This window comes from Balaenoptera musculus, chromosome 4 (assembly GCF_009873245.2).
Source record: "Balaenoptera musculus isolate JJ_BM4_2016_0621 chromosome 4, mBalMus1.pri.v3, whole genome shotgun sequence".
In the NCBI taxonomy this organism is placed as follows: domain Eukaryota; kingdom Metazoa; phylum Chordata; class Mammalia; order Artiodactyla; family Balaenopteridae; genus Balaenoptera; species Balaenoptera musculus.
This window is the reverse complement of record NC_045788.1, coordinates 67,429,338-67,449,182: the sequence shown is the minus strand read 5'-3', so window position 1 is coordinate 67,449,182 and position 19,845 is coordinate 67,429,338. Positions and strand designations below refer to the sequence as shown.

Here is a 19,845-nt window from a genome sequence, read left to right as displayed (position 1 = left end):
GCCACACCATGCTAAGTACTTGTTACTTGCTCCCTCCAGTCTCACAGACAGTCTGCACCAGAGCCAGAAGTTGAACTGAGGTCTGTCTAGCACCAAATCCCATGTTCCTTCCACTTCACTATACAGTCTTCCCAGGTAGTTCTAAGTGAGAGGTACCCTTTCCCTGCCTTTTAATATCCATTGCTGATTTTTAAAAAATTACCTAGACTTAGTATATGTGCTGCCGAAGCAAGCACAAAAAATTACCTAGACTTAAATGACAATATGAAATATCAAAAATTATCAAGATCGAGAGAAAATAAAGTCAGTTCTAAAATTCAAATACATTTTAATACATAATGTAATAAAAATGTTATCTGGAAAATTCCCAAATGTATAAATTAAGTAACACATTTCTGAATAAACCATGGGTCAAAAATAATTAAAAGGATAATTAAAATATTTTGAACTGAATGATAAGGAAACTTCAAGATTTCATCATTTGTTTCAGCTGAAGTGGTCTTATGAGGCAAATTTATGGCTCTGAATGTTTATATTGGAAAAAAGGATTATTTAAAATCAATGATGTGCTTTCATCTTCAGTTGAGAGAAAAGAAGGGCATATTAAATGCAAAGTAAGCAAAAAGAAAAATCAGAGTAAAATGAATAAAATACAAAATAGAGAAAAATAAATGAAAACACCTTTGTTCATTGAAAAAAATCAGTAAAATTGGAAAACCTCTTTCTTGAGTCATGAGCAAATTGAGCGAAAACATAAATTGCTAATATCAGGAATGACAGAGGGAGAATCACTACAAATCCTGCAGGTATTAAAAAGATAAAAGATAACGTAAAAAAATTATGCCAAAAATGTGACAACTTAGATGAAACAGAAAAATTTCTCTGAAAGACAAATTCCCCAAATTGTCACATGAAGAAACAATATCCAGATAATTACTAAAGAAACTGAATTCATAATTAAAAGCTTTCCCATAAAGAAAACACCAGGCCCAGATAGTTTCATGGGTATTCCCTTCAAATATTCGAGTAAGAAGTAATATCAATTTTACACGTAAGTTTTCAGATAATAGCAAAGGAGGGGTCATCAACCGACTCATATCATGAGGCCAACATGACATTTTTACTAGTCAATGGCATTACATTAAAAGAAAATCACAGACCAATATCCCTCATGAACAAATATATGAGCAAAATCCCTAACATAAACAAAAATCTTCTAAAAGTCTTAGCAAATAAATACAGGTATATATAAAAAAGGATAATAAATCATGATGATGTTCGGGTTTATCTCAGAAATGAAAGGTTGGATCAACATTTTGAAATCAATCAATGTAAAGTATAACATTAACGGAATTAAAGAGAAAAATCATATGACCTTCTCAATGGATAAGAAAAGAATTTGACAAATTTCAATAGACACTCATTATAAAAACAATACAAAATGAAACAAAACTCTCAGCAAACCAAAAACAGAAGATTAATCCCTCATGTACATAAAGGTTATCTACAAAAACCTATAAATGACATCATACTTATGAAAACTGAATATTTGCCATATAAGATAGGGAACAATGCAAAGATGGCTGTTCTCAATTTCTGCTGATTATGCTACTGGAGGTCCGAAAGAGTGAAATAGTCAGGAAAAATAAATCAAAAGTATGAAGTTTGGAAAAGAAGGAGTAAAAGTCTGTTTATTTGTGGGTGACATGATCAAGTGTGTAGAAAACGCTAAGATGCCGAAAAAAGAAAACAAACAGAAACCCTATTTATTGGTGAATTTAGAAAAGTCAAAGGGCCATAAAAAAATTTAATTTCATGGTTATTTTTTTATCAATGAGCAATTTGAAAATGAAAAATTTTAAATATCATTATAATAGCATCAACAACGAAATAGTGATAAATTTAACTATATGTGTACAAGACCTGTACACTCGAAACTAAAAAAAAAAAAAAAAGCATTGCTGAGAATATTCAATTAGTCCTAAATAAATTGAGAGCTATATCATGTTAATGGATTAAAAAACTCAATATTGCTAAAATTTCAGTTCTCCCCTAATCAATTTATAAGTTAATGCAATCCCAATCCAATTGCAGGAGGCTTTATGTAGATATTGACAAGCTGATATTAAAATCCATATGAAAAAATATTTGGTCCCTAAAATAGTCAAATCAATCTTGGAAAAGAAAAAAATGGAGGGAAGGACATAAAGTATATGATTTCATGACTTACTTTAAAGCTGTTAATCAAGACAAAGTAGTATTGGACTAAAGATACATAAACAGATTAATAGAACACAATAGGGAATGCAGGAATAGACCCACACTCATAGAGCCATTTATTTATTTATTTATTTTTGGCCAAGTTGTCAAAACAATTCAATACAAAAAGGAGGGATCTTTCAATATGAGGCTAGAACAACTGGTTTCTATATGGGAAAAAAAAAAAAAGAAATTGATCATAAGCCTAAGTATAGAAGAAAAGTCTTTATAAATCAAACATTGTTACTGTGGGATTTAGAAAGTACTAACTATAATAGAAGAAATTTATTAAATGGACTTCATGAAATTTTTAAAAATTCTGCTCATCAAAAGAAAAAATTCACAAGCTGCATAAAATTATTTACAAGTCATATATCTGAGAAAAGATATATAGATATAATCACTAACAACCCAATAACAAACGGACACTTCACAAAAAGAAGAACTATTATATAATGGTAAATAAGCCCATGAAAAAGTGCTCATGGTAATGTAATACATATATCATTAGTATCTGAGAAATGCAAATTAAAAACAATGTGATACCTGTACCTATCTACTAGTATGGCCAAAATTTAGAAGTTTGACAACTCCAAAAGTAGGTGAGGAAGTAGAGCACCTGGAATTTATATACACTGCTAATGGAAATGTAAAATGGTACAACCTCTTTGGCAACAGGTTTGGCAGGTTCTCATAAAGTTCAGCCTACACCATGCCTGAGTCCCTACAACTCTGCTATTATAAAACTTATGTTTATCGTTTTGACATTAGCTGCCTTTCCTTTAATACTTTGCTTTAACTGACTAGATGAAATTGTGCAGCTGTCAAAATACCTATCCCAGTTAACTCTTCTCATTCTAGGCTCTAGCCTCTTCCTATCATCTTGGCGACATACATAGAATGCTTTGTCAATGAATTCAGAATTCAGAGAAAGACCCCTACATATAGTGTATGAATGTGAACATAGATATCACCTATGAATTTCAGCATTAGCTGGCCCAGAATAGAATCCAAGTAAACAACACCTCTGGTACCACTGGATGTACACAGATCCAACTGGGTTATGTGTAATATTAATGCAATTTCAGCACAGATCATCTGGTCCAGTAGCTGCATTTGTCACTCCATACTCCTGATGCCATTCATATTAAACCACTGAGAACACAGCCTTCTGTGAAAGGAGAGTTACTCAAGCAGCTCTGGTGGACAGACTTCCACATCACTCCTAGATTAAACATTATTTTAATTGATTGTTTTGATTCTATCCATCTGACAATGTTATTAATTTATGTTTTACTCCATAATGTTTCCCAAAACACATGCCTCAGAAGATGAATCCCACAAAATGCTCCATACTTAAAGAATCTGGAATCAAATATATATGAAAAAATCCTGCCTACTATATTCCAACCCCTTGCAGATATTCACATCAAATATTAATATATTAAAGAACCTAAGGGGCCCTGAACTAAACTAACTTGATCGATTTTGCTTACCCCAGACTTTAATGATACTTGAGTATAAACGACTTTGTCAAATAATACCTGTGAAAATCTTGTGGAAGTAATAATAATGAGCTAACATTCATTGAGCATTTAATATGTACATACATATATATGCCAGTAACTGTGCTGAGTACTTTAAAACAACCTTATGAGGGAGTGGTATTATTTTGCCAACTTTAAATAGAAAGAAATTGAAGCTCAGAGAGGTTAAGTGGCTTTTCCAAGGTCACAGAATTAGATTACATAGAAACCAGTATTCCAACATAGGCTATCTGTGTCTGGAGTAAAAATAGTGAATTGCAGTACTATAAAGAGTCTTAGTAGTGTTCTTAGGAACTAACTTTGGGAAACACTGCCTTACGTCAAGGGGTTCAGTCTTTTCTCTTTACACTAGCTTCTGAGGAGCAGAAGCAATTAACTTTTCAGAACAAATCCACTAAGTCTTCTTAAGAGGCATATACACTTCAGTCCTTTGCTCTTTACTTTCTAAATTGTAATAAAATGTTAAAGTGAAGTCTGTTTTCTCATCAGTTTTAAAAAAGGTTTAACTCCCATTGAAAAATGCAGCAGTTATAAATTAATATTTTTTACTTTTTATATAAACATTGTAGGCTCTGACACTGGGATCCAGAATAATCCTGAATGGCTTAACTTCATGTGTGATGATGAATCATCATCATTATTATCCAGATCACTGAAAAACATTCATGAAAGAATTAATTGTCTGGGGTTCTTTGTTAGGTGAGAGACCCATAGAGGATCTTAGACACAATATGTTTCAGGAGCAACAGCTCACACAGGAAAGCTTTATAATTTTTATTTATTGTAGGAAAACATAGTAATATCGACATAGAAATCATTTTACAGCATTTTAAGTCATAGTTTAATTAATTTTCATTTTAGCAATTGTGGCTAGTGGTATATTATAAACCTGCTTGAATATTGGCACATAGTTTTTAAAATTATATTTTTTGAGAATATTTTATATCTTAACTACTTGCATACAATTAGATGGTTGCTATTTATAATGTTTCATTATTATAGATAATGCTTCTAAGAATATCGACGGGGACGTAATTCTCTTTCTGTTAAGTTAGTTGTTCAGGAAAAATTCCAAAAGTATTAAGTCATATGGTACGACCATTTTTTGTAACGCCTAAACTCTGCCGTCAGTGATTTCTAAAACGGTCTTTACAATTCACCAACAATAAGTGACTCTACCAGTTTTATTAAATCTTTGGTAGCTTTAAATATTTTCTTTATTTTTCATTTTTCATTACTGTATAGAGATATAAAACTATGCCTCATTATCATAATCATATGGAATTTTTAAGTCACATTTGGGCATTAAGATACTGAAACTATAAGAAATATTATAATATTTTGAGTATCTTTATATAAATGGAAACTTTCTCTCAAGATTTTTTCATTCAACTTTAATTCATTACTATGTGTCAGATATGCTAAGTGCTGGAGCTCTCCCGTTCTCAATTTCTCCTTTTTTCTTATTCACCTCAGTGTTGCATTTGGAGGTCAGATTCATCTGCTGAGTGCATCCATTACCTTTCTGTTTCACCTTGGCTGGTTTGTCAACCTCCCCTTTGGCATTTCTGGCATGACAGACATAGTTGCGCTTGAGATCCTCAGCAGTAACTTTCTTGATGCTCAGAAGCTGAGTCCTTGTCTCGTCTTCTGTCATACTCAGAGTTACACTAGAAGTAGGGGAAAGAAAATCAAACCATTAGCGAGACTCAGGGGCCAGAGCTCCTAGGTGAGGATGTCAATTAGCTGAGTTGCCTGTGATCCAAAAGGAGTTACAAAAGGAGACTAGCTTGTAGATTCCAGTACCATTCTTTACCGTCTATACTACACACAATCCCAATATATAGATCAACTCCCAGAGTTAGCATCATACTACAGATCTGTCTTCAAAGGGAACCATCTCCTATCCTCAAACATCTGAGGTAGGATGCAGCATCATTTTAGAGAGAAGCTTCTGAGGCCCGACCCCTTTGGAGTTTTATCCAGGCTTTGCCACTTATTGTTTATATACTTTGGGCATGGTAACTAATCTTTCCACATCTTAGTTCCTCCTTTGAAAAGGAGGAAAGTGGCAATGTCTACATATTGCCCTGCATGTATTAACTTACTCAAGAATTCTGAGGATTGGGTATGTTAATGCGTAAGTATTAGAGCAATGTTTAATAAATATTCATAAAGGCTATTATTATTATCATCCCACAGTGATAGTTGATGCATTTCAGGGATTCCCAAAACTTGGATTTTGAACACAGATAGAACATTTTGGTCAAACCTCATGGTTATATACTAAAAAGAAGAAACTTCTCAGAGCAAGTAAACTTTGTGAAAATAAATATATCCAATTCTCAGCAAGTTAGAGATCAAGTGCTTTGGGTCTAAGATCAAGATTTACGATCCCTTTGAACTACTTTGCTCAAAAGGAGAAAAAAAAAAATCTCTCTCCTACAGTTGACTGACATCCAGGTTCTTCTGATGCAGTTTACTGTAGGTCATGAGAATTTGGTTAAGGACTGTGATGGATTTAACCTAAGCTTAACTGCACTGCTGAACAATGAACAGGGACTTGTGTTTCAATAGCAGCAAGGAAGAACAACATGACTTTCATTACTATTCATTCATTATTATTATGAGGATTGGAAGCACAATATTCAGAATTCCTGAAATAATAACTCTCCTTCTGTGCCTCCAGCCACATCTTTCATCAATTCCTTCAGCAAAAACTGCTCCAATTTCAGGAAACTCCTTCTGTATCTTTAAATACGTTCTGCTTCTTGAAACCTCCACACCTTCGCACATGATGTTCTTTTTACCAGGAACATACTTTTTATTTCTTTATCTAGTTTATTTCTACTCATCTTTCAAATCTTTATTTAGTCTCTGTATCATCTGAGAAGCATTACCGAATCCCCTAAAGCTGACTGGAATCCCCAACTAAATCTTTCTTTAACATTCCATACTTCCCATTCACTGCATTTATCACATTATACTGGCATTTCTGTTCTATCATTGTTACTCCTATAAAATCTACTCAGTTAGGGACTAAGTATCTTGCATAGTACCTGATGACACTTCATAATTTCTGCATAAAGTCTAAGTTTACTAGTAGGGAATAAATATCTTTTAAATTCTAGAAGTTCAAGTAGCCCAAGATATATCCACACACAGGTGAAAGGTAAGGCGTAAGTTTTCAGAACTACTTTGTCGTGTAATTAGTCAGCTGCTCATTTTTATTAATTGTTGCAGTTCTCCTTGCCAACTCAAGCCACTTCAAAAAAAGTCATGTTTATTTATGAATAAAATGACCCAGCTTGTTACTTTAAGAATGAGCTATATTACCACCCCATCCACTTAAAAAATAAAATTTAAAGAACATTAATGTATTTAGTCAATATTAAAAATTATTTTCAATTAAAAATGTGACTTGTATGCTATGAAAATTAAGAAAGAGGAGGAAGATAGGAAATATATGCTGACTATAAGACAAGAAACTAACACAATTATCTGAGGCACAAAAACATAGGCCCAGACTCCAGACTTGAGAAAGAGAATAGGGCCACACGGGCAGGTTTTCATCTATCCACAACCTTATATCCTGGCCTTTTCATTCATATAGGATATGCATTCCATCTACCTTCAAGTGAGTATCATAAAGATGTAATCATCAGGTGGCATCTGGGGCTTGGATTGCAAGTCCAATAATCTTGCTTTGGGGTGTAGCCACTAAAGACTTGAAAATCTTGCTGATTTTTGTTAATGATAGGCAAAAAGTAGAATTTTAATTTTCATTGATCAGCATACACTGGAAGGCATTAGGTTGAGGGACAAAGGTTAGTCACCCCCTTGCCTGTGTCAATGATACCTTTCATTAACAGCTACGTCAATATTGGTGTCCTCTGGCTTTTTTCCATCAATGGTCCACCAAACCTCATTGCGAGAGTCCTTCAGGAAAGTAAAAAAGACTTTACAGGGGATGAGTAGCTCCTCTCCTAAAAAAACAAGTTAACTCATCAGTTTGTAACCTTCACATGGTTATATTGGTTCTATTCTGTGATTAATCAGAAGCCATAAAACTTATGTGTGCCTTCAACCCTACTTCTGACTAATTTTCAAGTGGGCTACCATAAGGTAACCTTTTTCCTTCACTGCATAAGAAACAAACCAAGAAAAGGACAGCAGCTTTATATAAAACTATTACACTGCCCATCTTTTAATACAAACTATATATGTTCTAAAATGACAGTATTTATTCAAAAAGGCTCTGACAACATTCCTTTTTTTAGCCCTAAACCTCCATGGACTACTCTTCTCCTTTGTTATTTCCCTCTCAAACAATGGGTGATTGAGGTAAGGTTCTCCAGATCTTTGGAACTTGGACCAGAAAAGATGGGGCAACGCCATCATTGAGAGTACTGGCCAGGCAGGCTGCATCTGGAAATGCTCAAGCTATCAGGATGCAGTCAATGAGTTTAAAGACAACTTATAAATAGAAATGCTATGCTATCCTTCTGAGATGGAACATGAGGATAGGGGGATCTCTAGGCAAAACTGGTAATAATAACCATAACAACAACAGCAGTACACTCACTGAGAACTTTGAATAATTCACTGTGCTAAATATTTATTATATTTGGCTACTTATTAATAAGCTTATTTAGTTTTAACAAAATATTATGAAATATTTTTTAAGTTCATGTTTTACAGATGCAAAAACTAAAGCTTAAAGATGTTACCTGTCATTCCAAGGTCAAATTGTTAATAAGTGGCAGATCAGGATTTGACCTAGACTGACTCTCCGTTTCAGTTTGCCCAGAACAGTTCTGTTTTATGCTTGCTTTCCTAGTTATTTATTAATATCGACTGCTTTCACTCTCAAAAGTTGTCCAGGTTGAGATGATAAATTATATTGTCATCCCAATTTGAACTCAGGTTTGTCTCACTGAGTGGTCATACGCTATCCTCTTCTCCAATGCATGGTTTTTATGCCTTCCTCTCCAGTTATAAAGTGAACATGGATTCAGGCATGTTTTTATAACCATACTATGATAGATAGAGGAAAGATATTTAGAAGATTAATAAGGGTTTACCCCAATAGCAGGAAGAATGTTCATATTAATACATAAAACCACTACTGATTCTAGGAAATCTGGTCCATTTGGGGTTGGCAGACTCCCCTTGGTATTATTTTTTCACAAGGCAGATCACTATTTGAAACCTTTTCTTAATTTGGGGGGGGGGTATCGTTGTTCTCCACCTATGTTGAACACTGCTTCTATTATCTTTAGTACATTTTAAACAAATTTTCTTTTATACTTTTCATTGGGTTTGAAGTGAATTTATTGGTAAGGATGCAATAAGATAATGTTAAAATTTCCTATGGTTTTTAAGTTAACTGTGAGAGGCTTTGAGTCAGAAGAATAACAGATTATGCCTTATTTGGTCAGTTCCAAATGATTTTTGTCTAGAATGAAAAATTATGAAAACTAAAAGGAAACCCAGGTAGCCAGCATACTCATTCAATGGTGTTCTGAATCAAGGTGTACTCGTCCTATTAGTTGTTACTTGTTGAATTCACAATTCTGACTCCAGGTCTACCCCCTGCTCCTTTGTAGTGGGGTAGAAGTTTAAAGGACGTCTGGTGCTCATGTTGAAGTCTCGGTAAACCAAAGTCCTGCACAAGCTAACGTTTGCATCAAACAGAAATCTCTAATCAGAAGAAAACTGCTCACAGAGGGAGAAGGGAGCATCTGCTGTGAGAGAAGCAGAGAATCCCTGAGCTGCCCACGAGATCAATGAAGCAGCTAATACCCAAAGCGGACTAGGTTTCTGATAGCACTTCAGTTTCAATTCATGTGTTTCTTTACAATAGCCCTCTATTCTCTTGCGTTAACTTAAGTGACATTTTATTCCTTGTAATTAAGAGAATCTCACTGATATTCCGAGGCACAGCTATAATTACCCGGTTCTTTCTCGTAGACCACAAGATCAGTGGGTGAATAGAAATGGGGAGGCAATGCATCGTTTGGAGAGCCTGTGATAGAGAGGAAGGGACAAAGGAATATAATGTCAAATCATGTAGCCTTAATTCCACATAACCCATTTCAAAATTCTGCTCTTCAGTGAAGCATTGCCCAACTTCCTGGCATAGTTTGTCAATTCTTGAGGGGGCCCACAGTTCAATGGATAGTCAATTACAACACTTCTTTCATTTAAAAGAAGCAAACAAAGGAAAAAAGAAAAAATACTGAGGATCCTTCATGTTTCGGATAGAATGTTTTTCCAGTGTTTTTGCTTCCCAAAGCCTAATTGAGACAAACTTCTTTCTCATACTACTTAATAATTAATTGATTTCAAGTCTTTCTCAATTGTTTCTGTTCTACATATTTCTCTTCAACATGCCCAGAGTGTCTAGTCTGGGAAATGGTTAAATAAGTAAGTATTAATTAATGAACAAGCAAATGGAAAATTCAAAATCACAATTGTGAGGTCAGTACGTAACTCTACCTGTTATCTAGTTATCAGTTGAATGTTCATTCATAGGATTGCTGCTTTTTATAACATTATATATTCCTAAACTGAAAGAAAGATGCCCTGAAAGGGTTTAATAGTGTAGTATTTAAGAGTAGAAGTTTCAAAGATTTAATGACCAGGGTTCTAACCTTGACTTGACCATATACAAACGATAAAAATTTTTTTTTTTTACTTAATCTCTGAAAATCTAATTTAGTCAACTCCAAGATGAGAGTAATTAAACTTACCTCACAGGTTCATTATGTGGATTAAATTAAGTAATGCATATTAAAGCATCCTACTGGTATATAATAAGTACTCAATGCTTCAGTTTTAAAAAACAAACTTGGGAGTTGGATAAGAAACACACACCCCTCACATATGTGTCTGTCAACTTCTATTTCTATAAGTCAAAGTGACCATGCATGCCTGTTCCCAACTCTCCAAAAATGAATACATTGACGTATATATACATTGGAAAAAATTACCAAGATGAATATATGGTTAGATTATTCATGTGACTTTCAATGTCCATTCATGTTAGGTTCTAAATTTAGTCTGATTTTTCTTCTGAATCCATCCCCAATTCCGCATTATTCCAAAGGTAAGCAGAGAAAGAGAAGTGATTACAAAATTGTTTGATGTGAATTTTATTTGCACTATGTTAAAGCCCTTTAAAAAAAATGTGCTGAACTTGGTGTCAGACTAGTAGAAAAAGCCCTAAGCAAAGAGTGAGAAGCCTGGGATTTAGAATCACTTCTTCCACTAACTCAAGGAGCTTCTCTAAGCAGGTTAGTTTTTGTTGTTGGGACTCAATGTTTCCATCTATTAAAAGATGGGGTATGAAAAAAACCTCACTCTGATATGCTGCCTTTTTTTTTTCTTTTTTATAAATTTATTTATTTTTATTTATTTACTTTTGGCTGCACTGTGGGGGGGGGGGGTCTTCATTGCTGCTCGCGGGCTTTCTCTAGTTGCAGCAAGCGGAGGCTACTTTTCGTTGTGGTGCGCGGGCTTCTCACTGCGGTGGCTTCTCTTGTTGCAGAGCACAGGCTCTAGGCACGCGGGCTCAGTAGTTGTGGCTCGCGGGCTCCAGAGTGCAGGCTCAGCAGCTGTGGCGCAGGGGCCCAGCTGCTCCGCGGCATGTGGGATCTGCCCGGACCAGGGCTCAAACCCACGTACCCTGCATCGGCAGGCAGGCTCTCAACCACTGCGCCACCAGGGAAGCCCTGTCATTTTTAATACAGTGGGCGCAGTAGTATTTAGGGCTCTCCTCTAAATGGCACCTATCCTGACACTGGTTCTCTTGATTTCTAGGTCTGAGGGGAGTCTGTTGACTCTGCCTAGACACTGTCCTTTCCACTTCTCTAGTTTCTCACCCCCAAAGAAAGCAATGGTTGAGCACGACCAGTAAATAGCTTCAGCAATCGCTACAGAAGTTCCAGTACATGAAAGACATATTTTACTTAATTCAAGTAAAATACTTTTTTTTGACAACAGTATTAACTAATATTCATTGAGTTTCTACTGCTTGCTTGGAACTGCATTAGCATAATATGTATATTATTTCTAATATTCTGAACTATACTAAATGTTAGGTTGTTGTAGTCCTAGAGTACAGGCAAGTCATAGTGCTAATAAATGGCAATGGTATAATTTGAACACAGATATGTCCGGCACTCTTTTCACTCTCCAAGCTGCCTTTACTTCATTCATCCACATATTCATTCAGTAGAACAATAGCTGTTAAATGCCTACTATCTATGTGGAATTGCTGAGGCCTTGGGAATAGTGCAGTGAAGATAAAAGATAACCCTCTTTTCTTTCAGAATTTACACACTTGTTTGTAATAAACTCTTAAGAGCCTAAACAAAATTATTGCATTTTGTTGTGCGCACTTAATACAAATCATGCTTACCTACCACCTTTACAGTCTGAGTCCTGGTGAGATGGAAGGTACGTCCATTTTCTGGATATGTAACAACACATGTGTAATCTCCATTATTTGAAACCATGGCTATGATAAAACTCAAGTTCATGCCTTCGGGTATTACATTATTAAAGTTGTGTACTTTATAACAGCCCTAAGAAGAATTAAAGGAAAAGATGTTTACTATTTAGATACATGCATAGAAAGTATACAAACAAATATATGCATACACATCTAACTTTGCACAGAACGTAGAAATATCTATGCTGGCTATACTTTTTACAAAACTATTTTGGTCATGTATTTGATGATGTTTCTGCAAAGAATGAATGCAGTAATTTTTATTATCATTTCTGCAAGAGGAAAATTAACATTCTTAACTGAAATATGAATTCAAAAGCACAAGCTTCCTGTCTCAAGATCTAGTATTCAAATTCTGGGAATTCCAAGTTAACAGTAAAGCAAGGTTAAAGTTTCAAAAAATGATTAAGGCAACTTAAGTAAATGCATAACCTGCTACTTAAAGAATAATTTTTTTTCATTTTTCTATGTTTTTTCACTGATTATGTTAATTCAGAAATACAGTCACTCTGACAAACTAGGCACTGTTTTAGATGTCTGGTTTTGGCATTCTTGATCATTCTGTGAATCACCGTATCAGTTATTTCCAAACTTCTTTGTTTTTCTTCTACTTATTCCATTTTTTTAGCTGAATAGTACAGACTCCAGAATTTAAAAATAAATTTTATGAGTCTTACCAAGAGTTAAGAGTTTATTTGTGCTCCAACTCATATTTTCATATAACTCTGCTGTTTTTTTAAATTTTGAGGTTAAAATATCTCATTCAACATAACTAGAATCCTGTTTTGGATCTCTCAGCCCCACTAATTGGCTATATCATTTTACTTTTTTCTTTTCAAGAAAAAAATCAATACATCATATTTGACAAAAATATGCATTGAATATTTACTTTTAGAAAAACTTGTGTTTGTCTTTTAAAAATCAATATTTCATCTATGACAAAAAGAATTGGGTCCTCTTGATCTTTAATATTCTGGGAGTCTATTACCAGGTTGTACTTTCAATTTCCCGTGTTCACATATTTAACTTTAATTCTTGTATCCTCAAGGTTTTCTTACTTCAATTCCTGGAGCATGTGTTTTGAAATATGACAGTTACATTAAGTGGAACATTTTGTAATTCTTTGTCACAGGAAATAACGTCTTTTAGGAATAGTACTAAACTTTTGATTCATGGGGATGATCATCAAGAGGACAATGACATATACTCAGTTATTTTTCTGAATACAATTTATCCTGTTTTGATAAGCAGTGCCTCTAGAAAATTGTCACATCAGCACAATATTTTAATACTCTAAGGTTATCACAAAGTATAAGGCCACAAAGCCCTGTACTCTTATAATAAATTTATGTCAGATTTGGTTTAAATTGAGTTTAGACTATCTATAGAACTCTATTTGATTTTTCTGGCACCTTTCATTTAAACAGTCCAAAGCTATTTGCCTCTTTCATGTGTTAGCTTAGCTGTTCTCAAGTCCTTGTGAAGTAGACAGATCAGACTAAATATGCCCTAGTTTTCAGGTGGAAAAAAATGAGATAGGTAAAGAGATATTCTAGGTAACACAGTGCAGAGCTAAAACTCAGTTTTTTACACAGCCGAGTAAACGTCTTTCACTAGCTTCTTAACCAAGAATGAACACCAATTTTCATCCATTACTTGAGGCTGAAAAAATTATACTGAGACCTGTGCTTAGGTATACTCCATTATCACATCCAATCCTTATTCCAAACTTAGCAAATTTGGAATGCTCTTATGCCCATTTTATAGATGAAAATACAAAGGACTATAAAGGTTAAGCGATTGCCGTTATCATAGAGCCAAGCAGTGTCAGAGCTGGAATTTAAACCTAGATCTACGTGTTTTGTAGCCCTTGCTCTTAATCCCACCTGACACTGTCTCACACTACACTGTGGTCCTGACCTACCTGGGGCCAGCCCCAGTGTTAATAGTGTGATGTGACTCTTATATGAGGCTGATTCTTACAATTAGTGGTAAACTGGAAAAGCATACTTTTCAGTATGAGAAGTTAGCTATTAATACTAAACTTGTCAACAGTACTTCTTAATAAAATGTTAAAAAAAACTTTTTTTTTTTACTCACCAAATATCATTTATGTAAAAACTATTTCAAACACATCGTTTTAGGAGTCATAGTATGTGTTACAAATATAAAGAAATGCTTCTGACTCAAAGTCTTCTCATTCATTCATTCATTCATTCACCCTTGAGTATTAATCAATAAACCACATTCCAGGCACTTTTTGAGGTACTGAGAGTACAGCACTGAATAGAACAAAGAATCCACCCTCATGGACTTATCATTAACAGAAAAATGGAATCTGACACATCTAAATAGCAAGGAAAATGTTATAAAACAGGTGTGTGTTGATCTCTTGCCAGCTCCCCCTTTCTCTTCACCTTATTCCAGACTCTTGAGGATGAACTTGAAATTTGGGCTGGATGTGCCTAAGACTATCATTGGGCCTATGTGTCAGTGTTGTAAGTCAGGTGTTCTGGGATTTTCTCTTCTTTCCATAAGGTAGGATAAAAATGTAGGCCAAGGACAGGTTTTTCTTGGAGCTGATTTGTCTAGAAAATTATTTCAAATTGAGGAATATCCCATAAAAAATAATGGAAAACTTTGGGGTCTAATCTACTATTCAGAAAAATCGGACCATGAAAAATTAAATTAACTAAAAAAAAAAAAAAAGAAAAAAAAAAGAGGAAAAAGAAAAAAAATTAAAAGCTATTAGACATGTTAGAAAAGGAAATGAAGAAAATATTTTACATTTTAAGTGTTTATGTATGTGGTAAGGGTAGCTTCAGGGCATTGTTGAACTATAAATACCCTTAACTTTAGTCTGTAATATCTGATGAGCTCTCTCTACTTCTTATAAGCAGCTGCTTCTCTAGGCCCTTCATGGGCCTAAGACACAAAGGGCATTTTTAAACATAATAAACTATTCCTGAAAATAAATCCTGCAAACTTTTTGATGATTTCAAAATCATTTATTTGGAATCCAGGAAAAAAAAAAAAAAAGATATGAACAAAGATCTCAATACCCAAAGAATAATAAAAACATGTTTCCAAATATAAGAAATGGGTTAACAGTAAGTGGATTCCACTATGAAGCAAACACTTGTCTGACCAGAAGACAAGTCATTCATTTAGTTGAGCCATCAGTTCCTCATTCTGAATTTAAAAGAGAGAAGTTAAATAGGAGAGCAACTTTTCAACCACATAATGGTAGCCATGGCAACCTACCGCAGTATATAGGTAAAGAACAGCATAAGAAATGATTTTGAGATCCTTGAGAGGAAATAAATCATGTGGTGAGGTACGGGGTGTGGGTGAGGGGATGACATGACTAAATAAGAACAAATATGTCCATTCAGTAAACCTACAACTTTTAAAGAACTATGTTAAGGCACAAGGATGGAAAAGACACAGTTCTTAACCTGTAAGTAAGCAGTCTAGTGGAGGATTGCAACAAATGCTGTGAAAGGCATATTGGGGTGGGGAAGTGGAGGAAGAAGACCAAACAGAAAACATTTAGAAACTCTTCATGGAGAAAGAAGATCTGAACTGGATCTTAAAGGATGTGTAGATTATTAACAGTTATTTGGGAGGAGGGCAAGACACAGAGAAGGACGCTCCAGGGACAGGAAAAAGTGTGAACAACTTCCCTTCACTCTTATAACATTTTGCCCTCCATGTTAGTACTTAACTAACTTTATCATAATGATCTCTTTTCACTTATCTTTTTCTCCAGAAAATTTACTTCTATGGGGTAAAGTGGTCGGGCGGGTGGATGAGTACTGTATCTGCATAGCCAGCTACTTGCCCAATACTGGACACATGGTAAATGCTCAATACATTGGTGTTACATGATCAAAAATATGAACTGAACCAGAGAAGCAAAGACATAAGACATGGAGCTGCAAGCTCACGTGGTATGCAAATGATAATAAGAAGGTGAGTATATAGACTTATAAGACATGGGATGGGTGAGTTGTAGGATGGGTGGGGAAAGTGGAAGTAAGGATACAAAGAGTTAAACTGAGATATGAGGTTAAAACAGTTAGAAATATCTATTGACATTTTTGCTTCCAAGATTAAGTTGTTATAAAATACACCACAATTGTTCACAAAGACTCATAAGAGTTTTATACATCAGTCACTTTCAATGAGCAGAACTATGTCATGCATAGACACAGCAGAACTGTGTCTATGTGATAGATACTTACGAAATCTCCCCTATGTGTCAGGCACTGTGTTAGAAGCTGGGCATACAGTAAGTAGTCAGTAAAAACAGAAATGGCACTTATTTCCATGGAATTTTCTAGTCCAGTCTAATTCATTCAATTATTTAATCAATTCCTAAATACAAAGTATATTGGCTCAGTTTTGTGATATGCACTTGATAGTCAAGGGAAAGCAAAGGAGAGAAGTCACTACTTAGTACAGAAGAAATGCAATCATTATAGTAACAAAGATGCTATGCAATCATTATAGTAACAAAGATGAGATATAAATTAAGTGCTGTCAAAATGTAGAGTGGGTGATTCACTCAGCCTAACTGAACCTCAAGGCTTCACAGATATCTGAACTTAGTTTAAGTTTAAAAGATGAATCTTAGGTCCTCAGAAGCCCTGAAATTATATGTAGAATGCTATGTGTATATATGCATATATACATAATTAAATATGTACAGTTTGGAAAGAAAATATGGAATTAAATATGTATATTAAATTAAATATGTATAGTTTGGAAAGAAAATATGATACACACTTCCTTCATACCAAAGGTTAAAAATCACTATATAGGGGCTTTAGGAAAAGGGAGGAGATAAAGAACCAAACTAAGCTGTCAGATCAAATTGAAACAAGCACTTTAAAAATAAAGTCTATTAGATAGACCTTGGACTAGCTTCCCAACCATATGTGCTATGCCAACAAGAAGGCCAAGCCTGGCACTGTTTCAGAAATGTGCTTTCCTGATGGCACTTTGTCAGAAAAAGCAAAGATTTTCCTATTTTCTGAGAGAGATTTATAAACAACACCTGACCAATTCTGCTTAATTTCACACTGAAAATTAAAGGGGGATGTAAAATACCAATTTTAATGATCACACTGAGGACAAGGACAACCCGCTTTTTGAAAATTGATATCCAGAATGATATCTACTCTGCTAAATAGCAATTGAGAGCATTTCAGCAGCTGCTATAAATGTAACATCCAAAGCACCCAATAAAGTGGTCCCTCTGATCCTTAGTAAGAAGGGGAAAACTGACTTTGTTTTTATAAGTATCTTTGGGAAAAATAATTCAAATACCTAATTATAACAATAAGAAAGAGAAATAATCCAGTAATATGAATGTTAAGATGGCTCGCCATATTTTAAAGCTCAGTTCTTTGAATACATTTCATAATAATAGTAAAAACAACAAGATCACACTTACCTGTGTCATTACTATTATATATTTGGAAGACCCTGTGAATAAACAGGCAGCCTCCAATTTATATACATGTTGTGTCCCAGAAGTTCTTTTAGAAGCTGGCTATTTGAAATTCAGTAAATCACTTACAAACCATGGTTTGCTTTCCAGACTGGTTACAAATCCTGGCTTACTCAACAAACATTTACTGAACATCAATTTGACTCACAGGATTGTTGAACTAGAGAACTGTGAACCCTGGGCCCTGAATGAAGAAAACCATGCCGTGCAGAAGACAGGATGAGAGAAGAGAAGACATGCAGAGGAAGAAAGTTCAATCCTGCCCCATTAAACTAAGATTCTAAAATACATACTTTAGATTTTCTGTTCCCTCCAATCTCATCTTTTCTGAGCGCCTTATGATTTTCCAGGGCTCTCTTTTCACAGGTTTCCTTATGTTCCACAGCCCAGCCTACAACCCAATCTGTGTTCAAAGATTGCTCTGCCCTTCAAAGTGCCCTACCCCCCAGAAGTAAAGACTAGACCTCCCTCTCTGTGTCATTTCTGGAGAGCATAGGTCTTGGAACCACACAGAACTGGCCTGAAATTCCAGATTCTCCTATTATCAGCTGGATTATTTTGAGCAAATTGTATAAGATAATGTAAAAGTCTGGGCTCTTGATACAGATTGCATAGTGCTGAATCTTGGACAAATCACTGTGATCTTGGACAAATCACTCAACCACTCTACAGCTCAGTTTCCTTGACTACATAACGGAGAAAACAAGAGAGTCCACCTCACGTTGAGATATCGATAATGAGTGAAATTATTAAAGCATTTAGAAGAATTACTGTGCTCAGTAAATGTTAACTATTATTGTTTATGTCTCCAAACATCTGTTTCCTAATCTATACAAGGATGATATCTACCTTGAAGGACTGTGATGAGTATTACGTATGCTAACATTTAAAGTACGTAGCACAATGTATTGCACTAGTAAAATGCAAGAAGTGTTAGTTTCCTTTTCCTTCTTTCAATTCATCAGTTTTCATCCTTCTGCTAACAGGGAAGCAAATTTGCTGGAACTGATTAATGTGTCTTTTAACTCTCATAGAGTTTATTTGTATTACTAAAAGAGACCATTCCTACAATGTCAAGGTAGGGAATTCAGCTGATAACAACTGAAAGAGGACTACTGTAGGAGGGTCAAATACCTTGGTGGATGCAGGGAGCGACTGTAGAAGGTGGAAAGCAAAAAACAATAGCAGCATTGCTACACAGTGATAGGAAAATGCAGCTACCAAGAACCCTGATCTTGTTCCCAACATGGAAGCACACTTAGGAGTAAAGGTGTCAATTACCAAAACGTAAAGAAATAAAAAGCAGTATAACACACATCCATAGCAACCTTTTCATAATCAGGGAATAGAAAGGATGGCTGGTTACTGGTTATCCTCTTTTGTCATCTGCACATTGTTGGGTATCTGCCATGGTGATGGTTTTACCACCATGACTTTTTTTTCTCGGTCTTCTTTCCAGGCTTTGGGCTTTCATTCACTCCATAAACATTCTCTCCAGATTTTTATCTTAGCCCTTTTCTCTTCTCACTTTATTTTGTCTTCTTAAGGGCTTCAACTATCACATAAATGTATCCAATTCTCTGTCTCCAGCTTTGATTTTTTTTTTTATAAGCTCCAGACCCATACACATGTAGCTACTACCTATTGGTCACTGCCACCTAGATGTCACACAGATAAGTCTAACTCAATATGACATGATCTAAATTCATTACTTGATCCCCAAACCTGTTCCTCCTCTGCTATTTCATACCTTGGTTAATAGCACCGACATCGGTCCAATCAGGAAAACCAGAAGTCTGGGAATCATTGGAGATACAGAGATGGATATGGCATAACTTTGCCCTTAAGATATAGTCAATCTCATAGAATACCTGCATGTAAATCTGTCCCTCTTCTTAAAACCAACAATAAATTCTCTTTGACACTCTTGTAGAACTTAGAATTCTACTTTTTGATAAGAACAGGAATTCTTATTTATAAACTTGTTTGAATTAAACTGAGAC

At 35.0% G+C, this 19,845-nt stretch overlaps 1 protein-coding gene across 5 annotated transcripts in view; it reads right to left on the bottom strand.

Annotated features, from left to right (window-relative positions):
* The window catches only part of LOC118894663 (interleukin 1 receptor accessory protein), a 123,011-nt gene that overhangs the window by 19,451 nt on the left and 83,715 nt on the right, over window positions 1-19,845 (bottom strand). For 4 of the 5 annotated variants that reach the window (XM_036851072.1, XM_036851075.1, XM_036851073.1 and 1 more), the window contains 4 exons: window positions 12,232-12,397; window positions 9,763-9,834; window positions 7,666-7,792; window positions 5,328-5,476 (listed from right to left, as the gene is read on the bottom strand). In XM_036851072.1, coding sequence (XP_036706967.1) covers window positions 5,328-5,476; window positions 7,666-7,792; window positions 9,763-9,834; window positions 12,232-12,397 — 514 coding nt within the window. Of the gene's footprint in view, window positions 1-1,952; window positions 2,427-5,327; window positions 5,477-7,665; window positions 7,793-9,762; window positions 9,835-12,231; window positions 12,398-19,845 lie in introns of those variants that run through there. The other variant, XM_036851076.1, reaches the window with a different exon arrangement.